At 33.1% G+C, this 26,735-nt stretch overlaps 1 protein-coding gene across 5 annotated transcripts in view; it reads left to right on the top strand.

Moving 5' to 3' along the window:
* ZNF280D (zinc finger protein 280D) overlaps positions 1-26,735 on the top strand; it is a 92,465-nt gene that overhangs the window by 40,796 nt on the left and 24,934 nt on the right. For 4 of the 5 annotated variants that reach the window (XR_002771949.1, XM_012801978.1, XM_003784375.2 and 1 more), the window contains exons 10-17: positions 4,860-5,083; positions 8,117-8,274; positions 8,917-9,017; positions 10,410-10,556; positions 12,273-12,407; positions 14,223-14,530; positions 14,676-14,816; positions 22,868-22,930. Coding sequence is in view for 4 of the 5 variants with exons in the window: in XM_012801978.1 (XP_012657432.1) it covers positions 4,860-5,083; positions 8,117-8,274; positions 8,917-9,017; positions 10,410-10,556; positions 12,273-12,407; positions 14,223-14,530; positions 14,676-14,816; positions 22,868-22,930 (1,277 nt within the window). In the remaining variant the exon portion in view is untranslated. The remainder of the gene's footprint in view (positions 1-4,859; positions 5,084-8,116; positions 8,275-8,916; positions 9,018-10,409; positions 10,557-12,272; positions 12,408-14,222; positions 14,531-14,675; positions 14,817-22,867; positions 22,931-26,735) is intronic. The other variant, XM_023510058.1, reaches the window with a different exon arrangement.

Here is a 26,735-nt window from a genome sequence, read left to right as displayed (position 1 = left end):
ACAACGCCTGGTTATTTTTTGGTTGCAGCTGTCATTGTTGTTTGGCGGGTCCGGGGCTGGATTCGAACCCTCCACCTTAGGTGTATGTGGCTGGCACCTTAGCCACTTGAGCCACAGGCACTGAGCCACAAGTGAAGAATCTTTTTTTTTTTTTAGAAGACTGTAGCAAGTGCAGTTTAATCTGTAGTGATAAAAGGAGATCAGTGGATGCCTGGAACTGGGGTGCAGGAGGCGCTAAGGGAAGGAGGACAAAGGAACACGAGTGATAATGTGTGTGTTGTTTTAGGTGAAAGCGTATGTCCATTACCTGGTAATTTGAATAGAATGTTTATATGCCAGAATTTATCAGATTGTCTACTTTAAATGTGTATACTTTATGTTGACTATACCTTGGTTAAGCAGTTAAAAAATTCCACTTGATACTACACTTGCATCATTGTCAGTCATCATCATCATCATCGCTTCATTAAGTGGCTGCTGTATATGCAAGGCTCCAGGCTGTATGTGCAAGGCTCCAGGCTCCAAGCTTCTGAAGCATTCAGTTTTCTCAGTAACCCTCAGAGAAGGCTTTCCTACAGCCTTTTATCTCATCTCTCTTCCCCAAATTAAATCATAACTTCACTCTGTATGGTCTCATAGCATCCTGTTACCTCTCAGTAATGCTCAGACTATTGCATCATATATTGGATTGCATAATTAGTAGATTAATATCTATTTTTCCTTTAAAATACAGAACTATGTTATGTTCACTACCTTGTACATAATTAAAGTTTAATCCTATTTATTGAATAGGGGAAGGAATAACATGTCCTCATAATATAATAGCTTTGTGGTATGGGCAGGAAGGGCCCTGCCAAACAGTGGTTTGAAGTTCTCTATCAGTATATTTAGCTTTGGGATCATTTTAATTTAAATAAGTGAAGAAAACTAAATAGAAGAAAATCTCCAAACTTGAGGACAGATCTTGGAAATAACCCAATTGGATTTTAAAAAAGAATAAAGATTCACATGTACCCTTGTAAGATGAATCTTTCTAAATGTAGAACATAACTGTCTTAACACAATAACTAAGAAAATGCCATGAAGGCCATGTTAACCAGTCTGATGAAAATATTTCAAATTGTATACAAAACCAGCACACTGTACCCCATGACTGCATTAATGTTACACAGCAATGATTTAATTAAAAAAAAAAAAGAATTCTAGAAGAAGTTGGAAAAACTCTTATAGATGTCTTTGCCTAGGCAAAGAATTTATGAAGAAGACCCCAAAGACAATCACAGCAACAACAAAAATAAATAAATACACACATACATAAAGGCATAAATAAATGGAATCTGATAAAAAAAGAACAAAGAATAAAAAGGAATGGAAGAATGTTTACATGACATTGGAATACCAAAGCAACCAAATATCAGGATTTTGGGATTCCAGAAGAAGAGGTGGGCAAAATCATAGAGAATCCATTAAATGAAATAAATCTAAAATTTCCCCAGTCTTGCAAGATATATAGACGTCTAGACAGAGAAATCTCAAAAACTCCTAACAGATTTAATTACAAAGGTTTTCTCTAAGGTACATTATAGTCAGACAATCAAATGTCAATGGCAAAGAGAGAATTCTGAAAACAGCAAGAGAAAAACGTCATTCCATATAAGGAAATCTGCATCAGAGTAACAGCAAGTATCACACCAGAAACCTTCACAGGTTAAAAGAGCTTGAGGTGACATTCAGAGTACTGAAAGGAGGGCCACCCCCCGCCCGCCCCCCCCGCCCCCCCCGCCCCAAACAACTAGGCAATACTGTATTCAGCAAAGTTGTCCTTCAAAACTGAAGGGGAAGTAAAGTGTTTCTGAGAGGAGCAAAAGCTGAGGGAATTCATCGCCATTAGACTAATCCTGCTAGAAAAGCTTAACAGGGTCTGGTTGGCACCTGTGGCTCAAAGGAGTAGGGTGCCAGCCCCATATATGGGAGGTGGCAGGTTCAAACCTGGCCCTGGCCAAAAAACAAACAAACAAACAAAAGAACTGGAAAAAAAAGAAAAGCTTAACTGGCCCTACATCTGGAAGCAAATGGATGGTATGGATGGTATTTACCATCATGAAAATACCTCAAATAGGGCTGAGCCTCAAGTGAAGAATCTTACTGTCTCTTATTTTTCTGGTTCCCAGCGTGACTCAAAGAAAATTTATTAGTTTGTTTTATATCCTTTCTGATTTTCTTTCTGCATATTAAGGTAGATATGAATGTTCTTATTCTCTTTCCACAGGGTGTCCAGAAGTCACCCTAATGTAACTACACATAGGGAAAATGGGAAATTTTAAGTAAATGTACAAAATTTTACAAAACATTTATCAAATATTATCTACATGTGGGCTACTTCTTTGTAAAATTTTGTAATGAATATTTTGGAAATACAGGTACATTTAGCTGTAATTTTCCATTTTCCCTAGTTATAGCAACTTTAGGGGTGACCTTTGGGATACCCTATATTTTGTATGCAAATTGTAGCATGTTGTTTGTATGGAACTTCTGTATGTGGAGAGAATGGTAGCAGTTCTCCAAAATATGGCTTTTATGTGTTGTAGAAGTTTGTGATTACTTGTATTGGAAACAACGAAAACTTCATAACACATTTATATAATAGGACACTGTAAACTTTTTAAAAAGAGGGTTTCTATATTATATGTAATAACATGGGATGACTTGTTAGACATACTACTGAACAAAGTTGTATAAAATATGAACAGTGTTATGGGTTTGTATCATAAACCTGAAAGAATCATCACCAAATCTAGGAAGGGAAAGTTTAAATCTCTTTTAATCTCTTGGACTTTTTACTTTCTATTTTATACATTTTTATGTTATCAGCAAAAATTTTAATATTTATAATAACCATTTTCATTTTTTAAAAATGTGATATTTTTAGAATGTGAATTATATTTTGCTTTTATTTTAAATAAATGGAAGGTAACTATAGCACAGAAATGTTTTTTTCCATTAGAAATGTATTTAAAATATAAGTCAAATATTTTACAATAATAAAAACTATGTCAGACCATATGTCGAAGTACTAAGCTTTAAATATATTATTTCATTTAATCCTTAGAAAATTTTTTGAGATAGACATGTTTCTCATTATATGGCCAAATAATTAGTGTCAGTAGCCTTCAAACTTTAGTGTCCTTAATGGGAAAGTCCAAGCTTTCACAAATACTTTTTTTCCCCTCCTTTTTGAGAATGAATGGGATGTTCTCGTTAATATTATGTGGAGACTCAAAAGTAGGTATATTATTTCCCTTTTAGGGTATGGAATCTGATATTTATCAACCAAATATAGCTTATTAATTATATTTTTAGATTTCTTTATCTTTACTTACATTTGGTCTACTTGATCTGTTCTGAATTGAGAAACACTACCTACCGGTACATCTCAATCCACATCTTTCGTTACCACTGTGCTCTTTGATACACATATATTACAATTTTGTTTCAAGGTTGTTGCTGTTGTTTATGATATAGAAGAATCTAACTTTTATAACTGTATTGTGAATGCATTCTTTAGAATTTTGATGAAGTATCCTTTTATTGGTCTTAATGCTTATGCTTTTTAAAAAGCCTATATTCTACTTTGATGTTAGGCTTACAACCCTGTTTTTGTTTTATGGTTTCCATTTGCCTGGAAATCTTCTTTGTTTGTCCTTTTTTTTGTCAGCTGTTCTGAATCACTTTATTTTTGATGTGCCCTTGCTCTTAGCAAAGTTGATATTTCCTTCATGACGCTATATGAAAATCTCTTTTCCTTTCAGTTTATATTCATCGATATGATAGATTTATTGTTCTTAATACTGTTGGAATTTTTTTAATCCCCTCACTGACTATCTAATATAGAATGTTTCGTCAGTGATCTAACATTTTATATCTTGTAAGAGAGGAGTTGATGTTATAATCTTAGAAATGGAATAGAGTTGTATTTAGGTTTTCAAACTTTATGATGTTGCTCATAATTTATAGGAAGCATTTAAGTTATAAAAGAAACATCTGAGTGGCTTGTTTAAAAAATGTAGATTTCTGAGCCCTAACTCTGGATGTTGTGGTTTATTAGGTTTAAACAACTACTTTTGATTTTTCTAATGCATGTCCTCTTCTCATTGCCCACTGAGAAAAACTGTCCTAGAGCTATCCTACAACTGACAGTTACGTACAATAAATAAAATAATTATATTGTATTTCTTTTAAAAAGCTCATAATGAAAGTATTCTATGTAAGAACCAATTTATGATAGTGATATCTTGATTTTATTCATGGGAAAGTAAATTTCCAGTATTTAGGCATTCTAGATTTTAAAATATATGTTGGAAGTTTTCAAGATGTAACTGATGCTTCTTTTTTGTGTCCCATACGCTTTCTAGTACCTTAATCTGGGGAATGGCAGGTTAGCTGTATTCAAAGTCTAATTCCAATCAGGCTTTATGAAATGTCGTATATCACTTCATAACAAAATATATATCAAGGCATATAAAACTATATTTCCTTTCTGTATATCTTGACACAGATACGAAATAAATCATTTTTCGTAAAGGAACAAATTTTTATTAGATACTCACACCTGAAAAGTTAAATTGCAAGGGAAAACTTGTTTGATAACTAACTTTTGGTTTTAGGGTTTTTCATTTCTTTTTGAAAATTTTTTCTGTTTATTAAAATATGGCTATGCACCACAAATTTTTGGTGACTATTTTTCCAGATATAGTACCAAGCATAGTTTTACATTATCTGGCCTCAACTGTAAACACAGATTTACTTTTTGGTGCATTTTTTTTAAAGACTAGTAAGACTTCTATTTTTTTGTCTTTCAGTATTGTTGTCCAGACATGATCAATAACTTTTTGGGACTGGCTAACACAGAATTCTCAAGTACAGCAATTAAAAATGCAACTGCTGATTCAGAGAAAGGAAAATTGATCATGTTAGTTAATGACTTCTATTATGGAAAACATGAAGGAGATGTCCAGGAAGAACAGAAGACTCACACAACCTTTAAATGCTTCAGTTGCTTGAAAATTCTAAAAAATAATATTAGGTATGTAAATACTTATTTTTATTTCTGTTTGAAAATTGGAATGCTACAGATATAAATGTTGTATTTTATCTTTCATTTTTCTGTGCTATTCTATGTAAGCGATTTTAACATGTTCTACTAAGAACAAAGGCCTATTCTCTTATTGAAAAGCTTTCATCATGTCTTGTATTTTAGAGTTTGATTCCTGTATATACTTTGTTGTATTTCTTTCACACAGCTTAAGAAAGGACAATGTTTATTTTAACTTAAGACAGAATGAACTTTCCTCTATTTTAGCAGAGAATGAGAATTTTCATTAGATATATTTAATTTTCTAGCTGTGTTTGAATTTCATTTATCTTCATATCATGAGAAGAACTTCTTTGTGTCTGTCCAGTTTGATCTCCTACATACTAATCTGTTTAATGCTTAAATCTTGCATTTATATTTATAATTTTTGGAACATTTATCTTGTGGGAAAAGTGATCTGTTTTAGAGTTGTACCAATTTTGAAAGACATGTCTGCTTTGATTTTAAAATTTAACACTTTTAAAAATTAGAGATTTAATTCCCAATGGAATTTTGAAGATTATATATACAAGTGGTTTCATTTTTAGGAGCTTATACTTTGTAATCCTTGAGTTACATTCATATTACAAAGCTGTCATTCTATGTACATTTTAGTAATAATGAAGTAACAAGATATATTGAATGATATTTTTCATTGGCTAAATAGTCTCATATTTGTATTAAGATTGTCTACTATTTTATTATGAAAAATTTTAAATATTTAGCAAAGTTTTAAAAATTTCACATTGGGCACTTGTACACTATCCACCTTGATTCTACCATTAACATTTTACTATACTTGCTTTATCTCATTATTCTGCCTTCAAGCTATCTGATTTTTTGGATCCATTTCAAAGTACAGTGTATATTTATGTCTGTTCTTGATAACTGTCATCTACAATTCACATTTTAATGTACCTACAGTTACTTCCAGGCCCAGCATTTATTTATTTATTTTCCTTTGAGTTCTTAGGTCCAAAAAAGAAGCATACAGAAAAGCCCTGAAATACATTGTGATACACTCTTACAATAATTCGTCATGGTTTCTGTATGGTAGTCCTTTATAGTTTTCAAAGTTCTTTCATATATCTTACTTTATATGGGTTTTCATATTTCTTTACCCTCTTTTATCAAGCTTTAAGTGCCATCAATAGCTGAAAATCCTACTAGTTTGACAGAAATAAAATTGCTTTGAGATATAACACTGAAACCATATTATAAAAGAACTATACCACTTCTTCCCATAGTTTTATCATTTTAATCACAAAATTATGGCAAAGTGCAAAGAAATGTGATTCATTGAATTAGTCTTTGTTATTCTTAAATATTCATGTATTACAAGTTATTTCAGCAATATTTTGGCTTTTCCTTTAAGATTAGCCCCTTTAACATCAAACATGAAAATGAAAAATTCCTTTTTGTCAGTTTCCAAAGACAGTTTCAAATGTATTGATTACCAGAATATTTAGACATTTTAAGCAAATTATATCTGATAACATTCAGGAATTGAGCATTTTAAAAAGTACTGATTGTTTAATAAATGGAACCTTAATAGTAAATATCACATGACCAAAGAAGTTGAATTTATTACATAATATTTTGCCTTAACAGTAAAACTAGGAAGGCAACTGGATGTTTTTAGGGAATGGTAAAAAATTGATAACTAAATGTTTCTTCTCTGCACCCTATCTACATATTGTGGTGTGGCATTCCCCCCACCCCCCACATTGAGTATCACTAAAAATAGTTAGGTTTTTGTTCTGTGAACATCTTTCTGAGAAATTTGCTTTTTTTGTTCCTTCATTTCTATCTATTGGTTTAAGAAGTGTGAGTTCCTGATGAAGGTTCATCTAATAATTGAGAGAAGCTAGCTTTTTAAGGGATTATTTTATATTGTCAGACTTTAAGGGCTGAATGGTGTGAGCTGAAAGTTTATGGTTCATACCATTTACTCTTTTTGTAAATATATAACCAATACTAGAATTTTCTATAGGTGTTTAATAGAGCTGATGTTAAAGGAGGAAAAGATATTTCAAGGTGTATCATAACTCCATTCTAAAGAGAATTAGTGTTGTAAATGTATGAAAAAGAGGTACGTGTTATAACCTTGATGATTGCTATCCAGATTGATGACATGATCACCTACTTTCAAGATTATTTCCTTTAGGGGCTCAAAGTGAATTATTAATAGTTGACCTAGTCTGAAAATTGTTTTGATTGAATAACTTTCTCTCAAATTCAGCAAAAAGCTTCAGTAAGCTCTTTTAAATAGGGACTCCCATTTATGTTGAAGTCTCTACTGTTGAAGGTCATAGTTCTATTCAAAAGAACCCTTATAAGGAAGCTGAAATAGCAGAATGTAAAACTGAAAAATGGACGTTGCCTGCAAAGGGCATAGTCTGCAAGTTAAAATGAACAGTCTGTGCTAACAGTAAACCAGTATCATTAAATAAAACAAAAGGTTCTTGTAATTGTAGGCATTAAAATTGCTGTTACATGCATTTAGAAACAAAGACACAAGTAAAAATACCAGTAATTTGTCTTTTAAGCAGCTGGAATCTATTGTATATCTTGAAGACCTTAAAAGATTTCTCTCCTGATTCTGTAGCTGCTTTTGGTGGTGGGGGTTCTTTCCTTTAAGTACTCTGTTTTAAAATGTAAATAGGATTTCAGGTATAAAAGAAGCTTGATCTTTTATCCAAAAAAATTTTTAATGATCTGAAATAATGATGAAGAGTTTTATCAAATTAGTGATGTTTCAGATCAATTACATTAATGACACATTTTTAAAACAAAGATGAAAAGAAGCTTATTTAGCCAAAAGTGATTATTTATAGTGCATACTTTTCTAGAGGACTTAAAGAATTTTGAGATTTTATTTTGAGTAATACCTGTATATTTAAGATTTAGGTTTAAATATTTATTTGTGAGATTTCCTTTAGTTTTTAAATCTGAATTTTTGCGCCTATTGACAATCATTTATAGGTTTATGAACCACATGAAACACCATTTGGAACTTGAGAAGCAGAGCAGTGAGAGCTGGGAAAACCACACCACCTGCCAGCATTGCTACCGTCAGTTTCCCACACCATTTCAGCTGCAGTGTCACATTGAAAGTACACATACCCCTCATGAATTTTCTAGTGAGTTATAATTTCATTTAAATATTGAATATTATTGATTTTGATGATAAAAATGTGAGAAAATCTTAAGTCTGTTAGAAAAATAAGAATAGGGAGTATATTTGGAATTTGAGAGTTAAATTGAAAAAGTTAACTTTTATATAAAATTAGTTACTAATATTAAAGTTCCTTGGATCATCATTTTGAAATATGAAATCAGTGTCCTTCACTTGAGCTTCAATTGTAGTTAAAATCACAGATTTTGGATTTTAGGTATCCTTAGATTCAAATCCTAGATCTGCCTCTTAATACAACTACTTGAATTCAACCACATTACTTAACATTTGAATAATGGAGATATAGACATACCTTCCTAGATCTAATACCTATAGATCTGCCTCTTAATACAACTACATGATTTCAACCACATTACTTAACATTTGAATAATGGAGATATAGAAATACCTTCCTTGTACTGTTGTTAGAGGAATTGAGTTTATGTAGGTAAAGTACTTAGCACTGTGATTGGCACAGAGTTAAAAACTGTATTAAGTATTCACCACCACCACCACTACTACTATTACTGTTGATATAGATGTACAAAATGTAGCTTTTCTATTTGTATCATAAAATGCTGTAATGCCTTTTCCCTTTCATTTTTAGCCATTTGTAAAATCTGTGAATTATCATTTGAAACAGAACATGTCCTTTTACAACATATGAAGGATAATCATAAACCTGGTGAAATGCCATATGTCTGCCAGGTACACACACATTTTATTATTTTCTTAAGTGGTTTGGTTTGTTTGTGTGTTATTTTGGGTATAGAATTTAAGCTGATTAGATCAGAAGTCAGCAAATTTTTTTCTTTAAGGCCAGATAATAAATATTTCAGGCTTTGAGGGTTATGTGGTCTCTGTTGAAACTAATCAACTATGTTATTGTAGCAGAAAGGTAGCCATAGACAATAAGTGAATGAATGGGAATGTTTGTGTTTCAATAAAACTTTATTTATGGATGTTGAATATGAATTTCATATACTTTTAATGTATGATATTAGTCTTTTAAAAATGCTTAGATAGGCTCGGCGCCTGTGGCTCAAGTGGCTAAAGGCCCCAGCCATATACACCTAAGGTGGCAGGTTCGAATCCAGCCCGGGCCTACCAAACAACAATGATGGCTGCAACTAAAAAATAGCCAGGTGTTGTGGCAGGTGCTTGTGGTCCCAGCTACTTGGGAGGCTGAGGCAGGAGACTCACTTGAGCCCAGGAGTTGGAGGTTGCTGTGAGCTGTGATGCCACAGCACTCTACCCAGGGGGACAGCTTAAGGCTCTGTCTAAAAAAAAAAAAAAATACTTAGATAAAATTCATTACTAAAATTATAGTTCCTCTTATAAATAATTTGTTAGTGGAAAGTCCCATGGCATAACTCATGCATCAAATGAGGGATAGATTGGATTTGGATAGCTGGATTTGGTCCACAGGCTGTTATTTGTCCACTCCTGTACTGGACAAAGGAGAGCCCTCCTAGAGAAAGACAAACATATGGACTTATTATATAGGGAAGAATGTAGGCATACAAGGGAAATACAAGTTGTAAAGAATTCTACCAGATACCTTGGGGCTATATTTTTTAAGAATATGAAGGAATGGGAAAGCAAGCAAAAGATAAATCGCCACTTTCATAGACCTAGGAACCATTTACAGTCTAAAGGAGAATGCTGTTTTATGTAGCAGACAAAATCATTCAATAGATCAAGAGATACCAGAGCTTGAAAATTCAAATCAAGATAGGAGGTGATAGATTAAAAAAAAAATGGAATCTTGTTATAAATTTGGAATGTAAGTAACTTCTTTGTATCAAAGATTATCATTTGGTGCTTGCATTAGTGGGATTCTTGATTGTATAGGCATCAGAGCTAGATGAGTAATACATGTACATTACCGATATGTTTTTCTAAATAAATGATTCATTGTTGTTACTTTTTTTTTTTTTGCCGTTTTTGGCCGGGGCTGGGTTTGAACCCGCCACCTCCGGCATATGGGGCCAGCGCCCTACTCCTTTGAGCCACAGGTGCTGCACCATTGTTTTTACTTTATAATTGAATGTCAGTTATACATTTTCAAGTTAAACTAAGCCTTCTTTCTGTTTCTAGGTTTGCAATTTTAGATCCTCATCATTTTCTGATGTAGAAGCTCATTTTAGAACAGCCCATGAAAACACTAAGAACTTACTATGTCCATTTTGCCTCAAAGTTATTAAAATTGCAACACCCTATATGCACCATTATATGAAGCATCAGGTGAGATTTACTAGTTCTTATTTGTTCATGTTGTTTTAGCTAAAAGATTGATTATGACTTAGATTTGGTCTGCAAGGGAAGCAAAGTTGTTTCAAATACTGTAATTAACTTACACTTTATGTTGAGTTACTTGTGGGACTTCCACTTCTTTTCCTTACTTTTCTGGTGATAGTTTGGCTCACAAATAATGGAAACTCTGAAAGACAGCTAGAAATAGGAAACCTAGGATTGAGAGAAAAAAGAAAGTGAATGGGATATCCCAAAGATTGCACATATTTTAGGTTTTAAGAGTAGGTATGGGAATGATTTTGAAGAGAGTTATCAGAAGGAAGGAAAAAGATGAGTTGGAACTGACAAAAAAAAGATTGAGGACTTAGAATCTTATTTTCTGCTTTTTCTTCAAACTTTATTTCTACTTTTTAACCCCCTATTATGAGAAGACATGCCATTATTGACCTTGGTCCATATATAAACACAGTCAGAGAACTATTTATATATTTAGGTCATAACTTGTTTCCCAGATGACTTCTGCCTGTTCTATTGTATAATTTTTGGGACCTGCTCTAAGTGCTTATACCTTCTCTTGGTTCTTTTCCAAGCAATTAAACCATCCTTTGGGCTAAAAATTTTGATGCAACACTAATTCTGTTCTTGAATGCTTGAAAGAATAACATTGCCTTTGCCAAAATCAGAAGCTGATGGATTTACTGAATGTGATCATGTAATTGGGTTTTACCAACTCGCTGAAAAGCTGAATACATTTTTAATTATTAGTTAAATGACACACCAACTTATTCAATACTGGTTTTAGTCATTAGTTAATCATGAAGTCAATTTGTGATTTTTAACTAGGGAAAGATCATAAAAGAATTTTCAAATGAAATTGTGCCATCTATCCATCTATCATTGAGAAGTTTTGGCAAGATCTTCTCTTCTAGGGTTTTCCCAACATTGTTCCATCAGGTATTAATAGATGTTTTCCTCAAATTGTCACTGGTAAATTTGGTAAATGCCTAGATTTTCAAAATTAGAGTCTTTTTTAGAAGAGGACTTCTCAAAGCTTTAATAGGTTAGTGGACATAGCAGTTCTCCAAGCAAAGGATAGAGTATTTATCATTCCTCAAACTTATTTACATATTTGACCATTGAACACTTTATTTGCACAATACCTATTAACATTTCTTGATGAACAGAGTTTGAGAAACACTATTATTGATACTTTGTATTTCATCTTTGTACTTCAATTTAGAGAGAATGAGGTATAAAGCGGTAAGTAGCTTTATTTCATTATGAGGCTTTCAACATAATCTTTCTCAGATGCTTTTGAAACATTCTTATATGGACTAATAAATCCCAATCATGACATATCTCCTCATAATAAGGGAGTTAAATAAGTGAGACATAGATGTGGGAAGAATGATAACTATTACACAGATTTATGGGTCTACTATGTGAGCTATATGATTTATAATCAAATCTTCATACTTGTTAGAACTTTCATGCTTTATTCCTATGTAGTAACAAATACTTTTGAAACCAAAATCCTAATGCAACGAATATTTTACAAAATGAAATGATATTTTGATATTATTTATGATAGGAGATGGTAAACTTTAATTTTTACATTATTTAGTTATTAAATTAGATCAGTTACAGGACTAGGATTTGTGGTTGTAGCAATTACTTTTCCTTCTTTTCTTCTTTATTTCTAAACAGAAAAAAGGAATACATCGTTGTACAAAGTGTAGACTACAGTTTTTGACATGCAAGGAGAAAATGGATCACAAGACTCAGCATCATCGAACATTTATAAAACCGAAACAACTAGAAGGATTGCCTCCTGGAACAAAAGTGAGTTCATATATGTTATATTTAAACATTTTGTCTGATAATAGAAATTAATTCCTGCTTGGCTTTATCTATTGAATATAATATTTTAAAAAATGACTTTGGATTTTTATTAAGACTTTAATTTTAGTTTATATTATTGTGCCTAGGGAAAAAACTTCTAACCATTATTTTGAGTTTCGAGATGGATGTTATGTTAGAGTGGTGTTACTTTATCAAAGTTCAAACTAGATTAATTGTTCCGGGGTCAGTGGGTTGTTTCAGTATAGGCTATTTTTGAGGTATTACAGTTGATAGTGTCTTGTGTTGGTTTTAGCTGCAAAAGTATAAGGTGCTTGAAATTAGGAATCACATTTTATTTATCTCTGTGATCTCTAGCATCTTATATAGTGTTTTGAATGTCATAGGTTCTCAGATGTTTGTTGAAACTGTTATTTCTGAGTCTGCTCTCAGAGAAGCAAGTTCTACTGCTGAGTAGCATTGTAAGTGAGCAGACACATGTCTGACTGCATACTGATTATTATAATTTACTTTTCCTTTTTTGCCTTATATACATCTGTTTTCTCTGACTTCTTTATATACAGTCAGCTCTTGAATATTTGCTCCAGTGGAGGGAAACAGAGACATGGATAATCCAAAGTGAAATAACCCCCAATACATTTATTTTTGGCTTTGGGTACTTACCTTTGAATGTGGGTATGTCTGTTATTTGAATTAACTAAAACAATATAAAGCCATGCTCTGAAGACCTAGAGCAAGAGAAGCTATCCAGCATCCTTCCCTGCAATCCATTCATTTCATGCTGGGACTAGACATGCAGAAAACTAATGTAAGCAGTGCAGTCCTCTCTCATTTCTCCCTTTATTAATAATATTAATGATAATGATACTAAATGTTTTTTTTAGCACTTTAAAGTTGGGCTTTCAATGTATTTTTCATACATTCTCTTATTTATTTCATGCAACCATCCAGTGAGGGTAACGAGGCACATATTGCTTGCTGCCTGTTAGAAGCATCCGTCAAAAACACCATATTAATAGTTGTGAAGAAGCTTAGAGAGGTTAAATTGTTTATTTAAGGTCACATGGTTAGGAAGGTCTTTTGATTCCTGGTCCAGTGCTTTTGTATGATGCCCTAGCACTTGTATTTTATAGGACTTTCTCATAGGCTGCTTATAGTCAAGTGATTAATGAGAATGATGATAGGCCAACAGATATGACTGAACATTTTCTCTTTCTGAATACTAAATGATAACCTTTATATCAGTTCCCTTTAAGAGAATTTTAAATACTATTAAATTCTCCATTTAGTATAATGAATTGATGTAACTCCTCCCATAACACTTGTAAGTGTTTATATTCGGCAGTGAGCTACAAAGAAGGAGGTAAAATTTACCATGGATATGTTTGTTTTATAGTTGTTAAAGGGAGGTACGGGCCTTTATAAAGTTAATTTTTGGGCTTTGAGATTTGAACTCTCTCTGTTTGTGAATTTTTTTTTAGTTATATGACAGCATAAAAATAGCTGTGGAATTTACTCTTTTGATATTCTTATTTTGCATTAACTCCTGATTATCCTTAAATAACTATGTTAACATATTACTGATATCAATAAAAATGTATTATATCACAAAGGAATAAATATCAAGTTTAATATTTAATTGGTTTGAACATTTAGAATAAATGGAAGACTAACATGATTATCATTTATATGTGCTCTTTTCAAAATACTTGGTATTTAATTTTTTTGTTGGACAGTGATACTTATTATCAATGTAGTGATTAATTTTTTAAGGCAGCTATTCTCTTCATTTTTTAGGTTACTATTCGTGCTTCAGTTGGACCTCTTCAATCAGGATCTTCACCTACACCTTCCGTTAGTGCAAGCTCTTCTACCCTTCAGCTCTCACCTCCAAGGACTAAAAATGTAGCTGCTAAAAATCCCACAAAACCTAATACAAGTAAACCTGATATAACCAAATCCAATGCAAGTAAATCTAATGCAAGTAAGCCCAATGGAAATAAATCTAAATGCAAATCAAAAATCTCTAATATGCAAAAGAAACAAAGCACATTGGCTAATAGCAATAAAAAAAGTAAAGTCAATACAGCGTTGAGGAATTTAAGGTAATCTTTCATTCCTGATATATACAACTAATTTAAACCTATATATAAAAACTTTATACTTTAGTTAACAGAACATTAATAAGGCTCTCCCTTTTAATTTTTGTCTTAAAGTATATTTTTATCATTTTTCTTATGTCTCCATAAGGTATCGTCGGGGCGTACACAAGTGCATTGAATGTTGTTCCGAAATAAAAGATTTTCCAAACCACTTTCCTACATATGTCCACTGTAGTTTTTGCAGATACAACACTAGCTGTAGCAAAGCCTATGTAAATCATATGATGAGGTAAGATGAGTTAAACATGTAAATTGCCAATTAAAATTGTAGTTCAGAAGGTTTTTGTTTTGGGAACAAAGTTATCCTATTATAAGCCAGTGTTTCTTTTCAAGTTGCTAAAAGGGTCTCGCAATAAAGAACTTCTACAGTAGTCCCTGGTCCTATTTCTTAGCATAGTAACTAAGATATTACTGGACTAAAATTGTAAGAACAGGTAACTAAGGAAATTAGGATAGGTTTGTTAGGGAAATAGTTTTTCTATGGGAGTTTTTTTCCTTCTAAGTGTTTCAAAAATGGTTATTTTTTAAGTAAAATTCTAAATGTTTTAAATTCATTTATTAAGAAAATACATGTAATCTCATGAGTGTCATCCTTTTTAAAGCAGTCACTTTGATAGGCTAGGATGTTCATTGATACTATGAACTTTTTTGGGTTTGTTTCCCTTTCTTTCTGCCTTTCTCTGTATTCCATCTATTTTTCCATCCATCCATCCCATCTATACTTATTTCCATTCAGTGAAAATGAGAGACTATTCTAGTCACTTTTGGAATGCTTTTTCATTAATTCCTCCAACTTAGATTATTTGAGTACTTAACTATACTATGCCAAGGAAAGCCTTCAGAGCTACTTTATTATCATTTGGATCTCATTAGTAGGGGAATACTTTTTAATTCTTTAGGATGGATTTTTATTTTTTAAAAATAGCCAAAAGTTCAGATATAAACTCAATACGTTGCTTATTCAAAGTGAAGTTCCACTTTAAAAAAAATCAGAATATATACTTCAAATGAGTTTCTTGCATATTATAAGATGACCTCTGTGTTACTTTCTGTCACTACCAGCTGCTGCTTTTAATGATTTTCTCACCTTAGTAGCTTCAACACTTCTCTCACAGTTTATTCCCTCCTCTGGTGCTCAGCCTGATAGCATGGTACCTTGACCTCTTATTGCCAGCATTTTACATCAACTTTTAAGTTCTTGTATCCTCTTTGTTACCACAGTATCATTTTAATTTAATCCTCTATAGACTGTCCATTCTTTTTGGTTTCCCATTATGCAGTGATATTCAGGGCTTTGACGTTTTTCCAGTCTAGCAGCAGCACTCATCTAACTTTGTAGTTAACCTCACCCTTAAAGACATCTGTGTTGGTTGCAGCTTTATTTTTGTCCTAGTAGTTATGCTTACTTAGGATAAAGAAAGGCCAATGTAAGACTTGAATCTTCCTCTTTTGAACTTTATGCTCAGTTCTAGACCACCACACTGTGCTTTGATTCAGTCGATTCTGAATTCATAATCTTTAACTTTGATTGAGTCCTGTCTTTTTTCTTTTTAAAGAACTCTATTTTTACCTACAGTGTTTATTTAAATCCTTTTTCAGTACCCTAAACATTTTTAGTTTCTCTATTGTTAACCTGCCCAACTAATTACTCAATTGGAGATCATCTTTTTTGTCTTTCCTAGAATTAATTTTTCAACTCTTAAGTATTTTTCCTGTTGCCTTCATTCAGACATTAATCTCAGAAGTCAAACATGTCCCACTTCTCCAAAGGTAACGCAGTCTCTTATCTTCTCCAATTCACCATGCTCTTATTCAGTTTTCATCTCTTTCTCTCTGCTTCCTTCTGCCTAAAAACATTTTTGAGTATATCTTTTTCCCCTGAAGAAAGAGATTTGTCCCTACTGACTATTTTCATTATTTTTTCCCCTTCTTTTTACCATCAACATTTATATAGAGTGTTTGTTACCAGCTTTGTTTGTGATTCTTTACTTTTTGAGTATCATCCCCACTTACTAACTAACACTGCCCCTTTAGAGATTATCTGTCATGTACATTTTTTTTACTTGTTTGGATTCTTACCCCTGTGTGACTTCTTCAGAGTATTTGACATTGTTGCCACTTACTTTTTCTTACTAATTTATTTAATTTTTCTGGCAGCCATGTGAAATGTACAATTTTAAAAATTATTTTAAAAAATTTTATGTAGACAGAATAGTTGTACCTATTTATAGGCTATAGGTGATATTTTGATATAGGCATACAATGTGTAATCATGAGCTCTGGATAATTGAATATGCACCACCTCTAACATTTATCATTATTTTGTGTTGGGAATGTTCCAAATCTACTAGTCTAGTTATTTTGAAATACATAATCAATTATTGTTAACTCTAATCACCCTATTGTTCCACCAAACACTAGATCTTATTCCTCTGAAATGATTCTCCTCAGTCTCTTCTTATTTGGCTTCTACTCTATTTCATTGCCTTTTTTTTTTTTTTTGAGACAGAGCCTCAAGCTATCCCCCTGGGTACAGTGTCATGGCATCACAGCTCACAGCAACCTCCAACTCCTGGGCTCAAGCGAGTCTCCTGCCTCAGCCTCCCAAGTGGCTGGGACTACAGGCGCCTGCCACAACGCCTGGCCATTTTTTTGGTTGCAGCCATCATTGTTGTTTGGCGGGCCCGGGCTGGGGATTCGAACCCGCCACCTTAGGTGTATGTGGGTGGCGCCTTAGCTGCTTGAGCCACAGGCGCCGAGCCTCATTGCCTTTTTTTCTTTCAACTCTTCTTGCCTCTTTTCATTCCCTTTCTCGGTAACCACTCTCAGTTTTAGCTTTCAACTTTTAATTTTCAAATTCTAATGCTTAGTTTCCTGGAGATTCAACTCTGAGTTTCTACCTGTTTTGCAGGTATTAATATTTTTACCTTAGACTCGCTGACACATGAAAAGAACATAAGCCAAACATTACTGTCACTCCAGGATTCACATGATACCACCCCAATACTCTTTAAGCTTCATCTCTTTCCGGGAATCATTTGGGTGAATATGGAGAACCATCCGGAAATAATTCACTGTCCCCAGTTTCTGTCCTTTTTTTTTTTTTTAAATTTAGAGTCTACATGGAGTGCTATGGTTTCATAGCTTACAGCAGCCTCAACTCCTGGGCTCGAGTGATCGTCTTGCCTCAGCCTTCTGAGTAGCTGGGACTACTGACTAATTTTTCTATTTTTAGTGGAGATGGGGTCTCACTGTTGCTCAGACTGGTCTCAAACTCTTGAGCTCAAGAGATCCATCCTCCTTGGTGGCCCAGAGTGCTAGGATTATAGGCTTGAGCTATCACACCTGACCCTGTCCCAGGTTTCTGAAGCTCATGAAGTTCTTTTGATCTACTGTGCATCATGGCTTTCCTTAACGCTCCATCTGCCTCCCAGTGTTCTGTACTAATATCTCATTTGCTGTAAAGCAGGACCCAGACATCCTTTCCCCTAGTAAACTGCTGGGTGTTATGCTGATCTCTTATTCCTTGCCAAATATATAGCTGCCCAAAAGAGGCTTTAATTCTTCCCTTAATTTATTAGAAGTCAAATTGGAAAATATTTTGTATTTTTTAAATTAAAGGGCATTCCCTGCCCCCATTTATCATAGGCTTCCCACCTGTCCTGTAGAACCTTCAAGTCCATTCTGTCTCAGAACATTCCCAAATGGCCCCAGATTCCGTCCTTTCCCCTACTCCTATTGAACCCCAGCTCTTCATTGTCTGTCGTCACAGCCCTTAGTCGTTGTTAGCCTCATATGAAACTGAAAGCTTCCCTTGCCACTATTCTTGGGGTTTAATAGCTCCTTTTTTCTTTTTCTCAACTTCGGTGGTACCCTGGCTTCCCTTACTGCCTTAGGTGCCTCCCACTGAATGGTCTACTCTTACTTCTTCCATTTTGCTTGAGGTCTTTATATATATGTAGAGTAGGTTCATTTTCATCAAAAGATGAGTAACTTTTAATTCCTGCCCCATTCCAACTCTGTAGCCTCTAAATTGGTCTTTTCCCTTCTCATCTTATATTCCTAATCCATTACTCTAAAGTTCTGTCCTCATTAGTTGATTAATCTTACCCAAAGTATAGTTTTACTTATAATTTATTTTCTACAGTGACTTCCTTATTCTTTGTTACTTCCCTGAATGCCCTTCCCACTCAATTCTTCTTGAAGTGTCTGATCACCACAATCATCCATTCTTTGAATTGTGTACCATTCATCTATTTTGCCTTTTATTTATTGCTTTATTGCTTTATCTCCTTGAGAAGAAAGGACTATTTGTATTCATGATACCACCTAGACCATTACAAACTGCAGGTGATAGTCATTATTTGTGGTAATTATAAAAGGTACTAAATGTATTCTCAAAAGAAGATATTAATCTTGAAAAGGTTGATGCATTGTTGAAGTAAGACTTTTTCTAAGAAAAGCATCATTTAATGTATAATTTAAAAGTGATTCTTTAAAAAAAAAAGTAGCATTATTTGGGTTTAGTTGAGTATCATGGCTTATGTGCTTATAGCTTTTAGGTTGTAAAAGAAATCTGAAAAAAATGTAGTGCAATTGAATTTCTGTATAATATTGCTTTTATTCCTCAAAATGATGCATAAGAAGGCTTTTTAAACTAAGAGATAATTAAGTTAAAATATATAACTAATACATCCATTTTGTAGCAGATTTTATTTCAGCCAGGTTCATTTCCATAAATATTCTTTTTATACCTACTAGGAAGGCACAATTTGCTCAGAATTATGGCAAAGTGGTGGTGAAGAATCAGAAAAATCTGGATTTAAATTCATGCTTTATCATTTATTACCTGTGTGAATTTGAGCAAATTGTTTAACCTAACTTCCAGTTTGCTTTCCTTGAAACAATAATGGCTATTAATTTCTTTTTTTTTCACTTTATTATTTTTTTTATTAAATCATAGCTGTGTCCATTAATGCAGCATGGTACAATGTGCTGGTTTTATATACCATTTGAAATATTTTCATCAAACTGGTTAACATAGCCTTCATATTTTCTTAGTTACTGTGTTAAGACATTTATACCCTACACTTAGTAAATTTAACATGTAAAATGTTAAATAGTAACATTAGTAAATTTAACCCTTGTAAAATGCATCATAGGTATGTTCCCACCAACTACCCTCCCTCCACCTATCCTCCCCTCTCCTGGCTATTAATTTCTAACTTACCATTTCTAGGATTGAGGGTAAAGCCTTGGACTTTTTGGGTAGGAGAGATAGATTTGCTTAGCTTAATGTGATAAATGATGATGATAACAAAGGGAAGGTAAGAATGAATTCTTTAAATAAGAATAAAGGAAGACTTTCTATAAATGACAATTCACTTCGGCATTAAAGGATAGTTTTTTAATTTTCCAAGAAAAAGACAGTTGGTATAAAAATTTATTCTTGTACAATAGACAGAGTACTGACTTGTTTTAAAAGATCTGGTTGAGTTCATTATATATAGGTTTGTTGGCACAAAATAATATTCATTAATAAGAACAGTTAGATTACTGTGATAGCATCCTATCTGGTCTTTTGTCTGCAGTTTCCCCCTTTTTTTCCATTTCTTCCTTTCTTCTGCTAGAATAGGCATACCTGGTCTGATTGGTTTTTGGCTTAAAATCCTTTGACTACCTAACATTGATAGGATGATGTTTTAATTTTCTAGAGTATATAAGACCTTGCAATATCAAATTCCTAACTACTTTTTCAGTTCCTTCAACAACTTTTATTTTCTTGAAAATCCTTCTTTATCTTTATGCTTACTATTTGCTTTGCCTGGAAGTGAAATAGTAAGAACTTTCTTAATTGAAATGAACTCCTGATTGATAGCTGGCTTCCTCCCCATCTCTCTGCAGTTTTCCTTCATGTAACTACAGAACTTTATGTGTTGTCATTGATTTTTATCTTGTATTAATTATTTAAGAATATACATTAGTTCATTTAGCAACTATTTATTAAACATTTTATTCTGGGCCAGTCTCTATCTCCTTCCCCTGCTGTTTCTCCCTAGAATGTGAACTCTAGGACAGGAAATTTGCCTTTATTGTAGTATTATTAAATACTTATCTAGTGTTTAAATAGTAGGCAGCAGTCAGTATTGTTGAATGTTAAGGAAATTGTTTCTTAGAAAATAAAATTGTTACTTCTCAGAATCAAGACTATTAAGAAAGTTAAAGGGGGGGGTTCCTGTTTTTTTGAGGTATAATTTGTACACAATAGAATTAACCTATTTATAGAGAAAAACTTAAGGGGTTTTGATAATGGTATCCAGGTAGCATTTTTAACACTTAGATCTTAACATAGGTGCTACTATATTTTAATAAAATCTTTCTCTGTTTTCTTAGATTTATTTTTAAATATTTTTATATTGTTAACTTTATGGAGATCTAATAGGAAGAAGAAAGGTAGTTTTTGCGAGATGTGGATCCACTTTTGTATTCCTATAATACACAAAACTATAAATATGGTGCTTTTGTATTAAATACAGGTAAATCAAAGAGGTGATATAAATTCTCTTTTTATAGGTGAGGAACTCTCAAAGCTGGAGTCAGGCAACTAAAAGTTTAAAATTACCAACTTTATAATATGGTACAAGTTGTAGATGCTGTGAAAGCCATCAAAAAGACTATGTGTGATTTTTTTTCTCCCCTTTTAGATAATTCAAAACAGTTCTCTTGTTTGAAGAGGAGAGGAAAGAAGAAATTATAAATCTTGTTTTAAAAAACAAAAAACTTATTTTGGTTCACATTTTTTAGAATGCAAACAAAATCTTGGAGTAATCTGAAGAAACACAGTTGTGTATATGAATTTTTATATGTAATTTTAGGACTTTCAAACCGCCTGATGCCTTCTTCTAACAAAACTTTATTTTTGTGATACTGACTTAAATTTATAAACTCTAATAGCAGTAACTTGCAGATCGAAGAAGTGACTATTAGAAATCTTTTGGAGTTATTTTCTGAGGATTATAGCTGGCTAGAATATTTCTTTTTCTATACATACATGTTATGCTGGTGACAGTTAACCTTTTATCTGGGTTTGGGAGAAACCATTGACTCAGTGTGTTAGCTACTGCTTCTCAAACTTGCTTCCATAAGAATCACTTATTGAAGCAAATTCCTGTGTCCTTCTGCTCCCAATGTGTGTTTTGGGGACTTAAGACTTGGCATTTTTAAATACAGTAGTTCCTTTCTTACCTCCTGGGTTCCAAGATACCCAGTGGAAGCCTGCAACTGTGGTAGTATTGAGCTCTATGTATACTGTAGTTTTTCTACCGTATACTGTAGTTTTTTTTACACATACCTACCTGTGATGAAGTTTAATTTATAAATTAGTCACAGTAAGAGACTTGCAATAATAGTAACAATAAAATAGAACAGTTATAACAATGTACTATAATAAAAGTTATGTGATTGTGGTCTTTCTCTCTCTCAAAATGTCTTATTGTACTCTACTGGGCGTAACTTAAAGCATGGAAAGCAAAACAGATGAGGGGGGCCCTGTAAGCGCTCAGGTGATGTTGATACTGTTAGTTTCATCCTAGCTTGCTAGTATAGTAAAATTTTCCAAACTAGAATTAAAAGGATATAAGAAAGTTATTATCATCGGCTATACCATTTGTGCAGTAGTTTTCTTTTCTGGGCTTAGGGGAAACATTGTTTTAACTCATGAGTTTTGCTTTAATTTGTTTTGTAAAACTTCTAGTAATTGCAGAGAATTCTCTTAAGTGTTTAAATTTTCAGATGGCAAAGAGAGACATTTAGTTCAAGTACTGTTTTCTTCCTAGATCATTTGGGTTCTATTCTCCTCCCATCACACAGCCATGATAAGATTGGAAAGTGATTTTAAAAAATGATTTTGATAACTTCATTTTATAGCAAAAATGTTATTAGCAAAAGTTCAGAATTGTTTTTAACTTTCAATAGATAAAAATTAAACTTGATGCTTTTACTTTCTTTTTTAACTCTGAGTATTTCCTTTTTTATATAATGGCAGGGTACATTCCTAATCTAAGAATATGCTTAGGGAAATATGTGTCATTAGAAAATAAATTGGTAAAATGGAATATAAGGTAAAATGTAGAATTACACAGGGATGACAGACATTTTCTTATTTACATCACAGTCTTCTATTTACAAAACTAGAAGTTTAAGTGTAGACTAGAAACACAGTTATAAATTAATATGACTTACTGTATAATAAAATTATGAAAATCTCTTTTGTCTCTCCAGCTTTCATAGTAACCGTCCAAGTAAAAGGTTTTGTATTTTTAAGAAGCATTCAGAAAATCTCAGGTAACTAGTTGATCTTTTTTTATTTTCTCTGTTGAAAAATTATGACCATTTTTTCACATAACTTTATTGAGATAAAACTTACATACTATACAGTTCATGGATGTCATAGGTTTGGGCACAGTTACGGAGTTTGTGCAGCAATCACCACAGTTGATATCAATCCATTTTTATTGCTCAGAAAGAAACCCTGTACCCATTAGTAGTCATCCCCACTTTTGTCCAACTCTTCCCCATCTCTATCTACTAAGTAACCACTAATCTCTCTCTGTCTGTATAAGATTTGCTCATTGTGGAGCAAATCTCTCCCATCTCTATCTAAGCAACCACTAATCTACTGTCTATCTGCATAAGATTTGCTCATTGTGGGTGTTTTGTATAAGTGGAGTGATACACTATGTGATCCTTGTGACTGGCTTCTTCCATTTACTACATGTGTAATGTTTTCAAAGTTCATCCATGCTGTAGAATGTGTCAATACTTCATTTTTAAAACTGCTAAAGAATATTCCTTTGAGGAACTGCTAGATTGCTTTCCAGAGCAACTTCACTGTTTACATTCCTACCTGAGATGCATGAGGATTCCCATTTCTTCACATCTTGCTGATGCTTGTTGTCTCTTTTTGATCATAGCCTTCCTACTGGGTCTGAAGTGTTATCTCATTGTAGTTTGCTGTAACTTTTTTCACTTAATGTTGAGATCCCTAACTTGAAAATCTTCAAATGATTACTACTGGACATTACAGAGTTCTGTTCATTTTATTCTTAGACCAGAGGTGTGATTAGCCATTGTTGTCTAGCTAAATTTATTTCAGTAGACAGGCAGTGTCAAGATGAAACCTCCATGTATCTACATTTTTTAAATGAGAGCAAAAATAAGGCTCTCCAGAAATATTTGAATGTTAAAAATTCATTTAAGTTTCCTAGTAAAGGGATACTTTTTCAGTTTTGAGGTAAATTTCTTAAGCTACTGGAATTATTGAAATTAATGTATAGTCTTTATAATTCTTATTTTTTCTTTTTAAAATAAAGAGAAGTATATAGCTTGATTACTATACAGAACTACTGATGACTTTTTCTAAGGGCATTGATGATTAGTTTTGGTTATACAACACACAGAATCCACTGAGCACCATTGCTTCATATTTTTCTCATTTCTTTGGACTCGATCTTTGTTTAGTTTATATTGCCATTGTTCCTTTCAATGTCAGTGTCTTTGCTCTGTCAAACTAAGCTGAAAGATAAGTTTAGTCAATACTTGTTCTGATGCTTTGGGTTAGTGGAAAAGGTGGAAGAGGGAATGATACCATGTCTCAGGACCTCTGTATTTATTATCCCTTGTGTCTAGTTTGCTTTCCCCCAGGTATTGCATGGTTAGCTTCTTTATCTCCATCAGGCCTCTGCTCTGATGAGTGAGCTTTTCCTTAACTACTAAATGTAAAATTATTTCATTTCCCCTGTTTTATCCCAGCATACTCTATCTCCTTTTTCTCTAGAGTAGATCATCTGATATACTGTAAGTTTTACTTTTTTGTTTTTATTGTCTTTGTCCTCACTACCTTGTGTATAGTTTGGGTTTTTTTGTCTCTGCCTGGCACATTTTAGATGCTCAGTAAATATTTGTTGAATATTAGTATATTGTTGAAAATGGAGTATGTGGACAATAGGTCCCATCTAGGATGTTGGACCAGTAGCTCGCTGGGCGAGAAACATTTGATTTAGTTTTAAAAATATAGTAGTACTACTTTTAAAACATTTGCTGAATCTAGGAAAGTGGATGAAGCTATTTTAAATATTGTTTTTACTGAAAACTTTTATAAGAATGAATAGGGTTTTATTGCATTATGAAAATGGAATTTTAACTTGATTTTTACCTCACTGTTCTCAAGCTAAGTTGTGTATTTAGTTTTTGAATGAACTAATTTAGAAATTTCATAGTTGACCACCTCCATACATTGACCACCTCCTTAAGCTGACATAATTTTCATAGACCGGACATGTACCACATGTACGTGTCAGTACAGTAGAAACAGTTCCTATGTTAACCACCTCTGTGTATTGAACAGTTTGTTACAGTCCCTTGGATGGTCAACCTATAGAGTTTCTACTGTATGTGTTTTAAGATCTGGGGTATTTTTCTCTCAACTTGGGTAATTCTCAAATTGAAATTAGTTGATTTCTGTGAATGGAACTTAGCATATTTATAATTCTATACAACAGTAATTTTTGTCTTCTAATTAAAATGGAATATTCATTCTGTAGCTATTGTGTATCTATCATATACATACTGTAGCAGGTCCTATAAAGATGACAGTGAACATAGTGTTGTACAACCCTTCAGGGGCTTGTACAATTAAGGTGTGAACATAAAAGCTATGAGTACAATGAGAGTTATTTCAGAGAATGAGAGATTACTGAGAGATCCAGAGTGATCTTGATAGGTATTACTTGGCTTTAAAAGATGGTTATTGTTTCTACTGACAGAAGAGGAACAGGGAGCCTCCCAGTTGGAAGAAATAGCACAAATAAAGGTGCAAAAATGAAAAGTAGAAGGCATACAGAGGGAATGACTAGTAGTAAATGGCTAGAGCACAAATTTCATACATGTAATAGTAATAAAATTGGAGTCTGTAACAATAGCTTAAAGCTTACAGCCAGATTTTGCGACATTGAAAATGAGGCTTATGAGTTTGGACTTAATTCATAGGGCATTGGAGGATCATTGTTTTCTGTAGAATTCAGTGATACTGAAGGAAGGTTGAATTCAAAGGTATGCAAGATAAGTTGTAGATGCATTAATCATATAAATTAGGATGACTGTTATAGCTATTAATGTTTAGTAAGAACCTGAATTAAGGTAGTAAGTTAGTCTTATGTCATATTTGTGATATAATATGGACTCTAGAATCAAAGTAATCAATTTCAAACCTGGTCCTGATCTTTACTAGCTCTGTGTCTTTGAAAGATTCCTAAGCTATCTCTGTCTTTATAAAAAGGTGATAAACATAGCACCTACATGTTTGGGTTGTTGCAAGATTTAGATGAGGTAATAAGTCAAAAAATCAGCCTGAAACTAAGTAATAAATTGCTAATATTATAACATATTTGACATATTGAATGTTTTAAGGAAGGAGAGTCAGGGATTACTGTATTTTGAGCTCTAGAGTCAGGAGAAATAGCATAAGAAAGTTGAATCAGATGGAATTAATTTTGGGAGGAAGTTTTGTGATTTTTAGTTTTATGAAGGTCAGTATTGGTGTACTGGTGTGACATTTAGGTATAAATACATAGCATGTTCTTAGACTACAGCTTCAGGGAAAAGGTCAGTCTGTGGTATTACTATTTGTTTGTATTCATATATTGATAAAACACTTAAAGTTATAGTGTGATATGGACTTCAAAAATACATACTTTGTTAATAAACTGATATTAACAATGATCACATTGCATGATCAAACTTTTTTATCCACCCATGGAAAAATAATTTATTAGAGGGATTGCAAAGATGCTCATGGATCCACTATGTGGAAGAGGTATAGCCAGAACAGATAAGAGAACCAAGAAGTCATCAGGAACTAACATAATTTCTCTCTGGTTTGACCTGCTGAAGTAACTTGATATTGCCTTTCTTATTATTTTGAAATTTGATTTCTTTCTGCTTTCTCAGTACAAACTTTCTTTATTAGTGACCTAACTATTCCCGGCCTCCCCACATTTTCTCAAATCAAGAAATTTGATTATAGGCTCGGCGCCTGTGGCTCAAGTGGCTAAGGTGACAGCCACATACACCTAAGGTGGCGGGTTCGAAT

Source organism: Otolemur garnettii, unplaced genomic scaffold (genome assembly GCF_000181295.1).
Source record: "Otolemur garnettii isolate 467f Iridium unplaced genomic scaffold, OtoGar3 scaffold00011, whole genome shotgun sequence".
Taxonomy (NCBI): domain Eukaryota; kingdom Metazoa; phylum Chordata; class Mammalia; order Primates; family Galagidae; genus Otolemur; species Otolemur garnettii.
The sequence above is the reverse complement of the archived record's forward strand: the minus strand, read 5'-3'. Positions and strand labels throughout refer to the sequence as shown.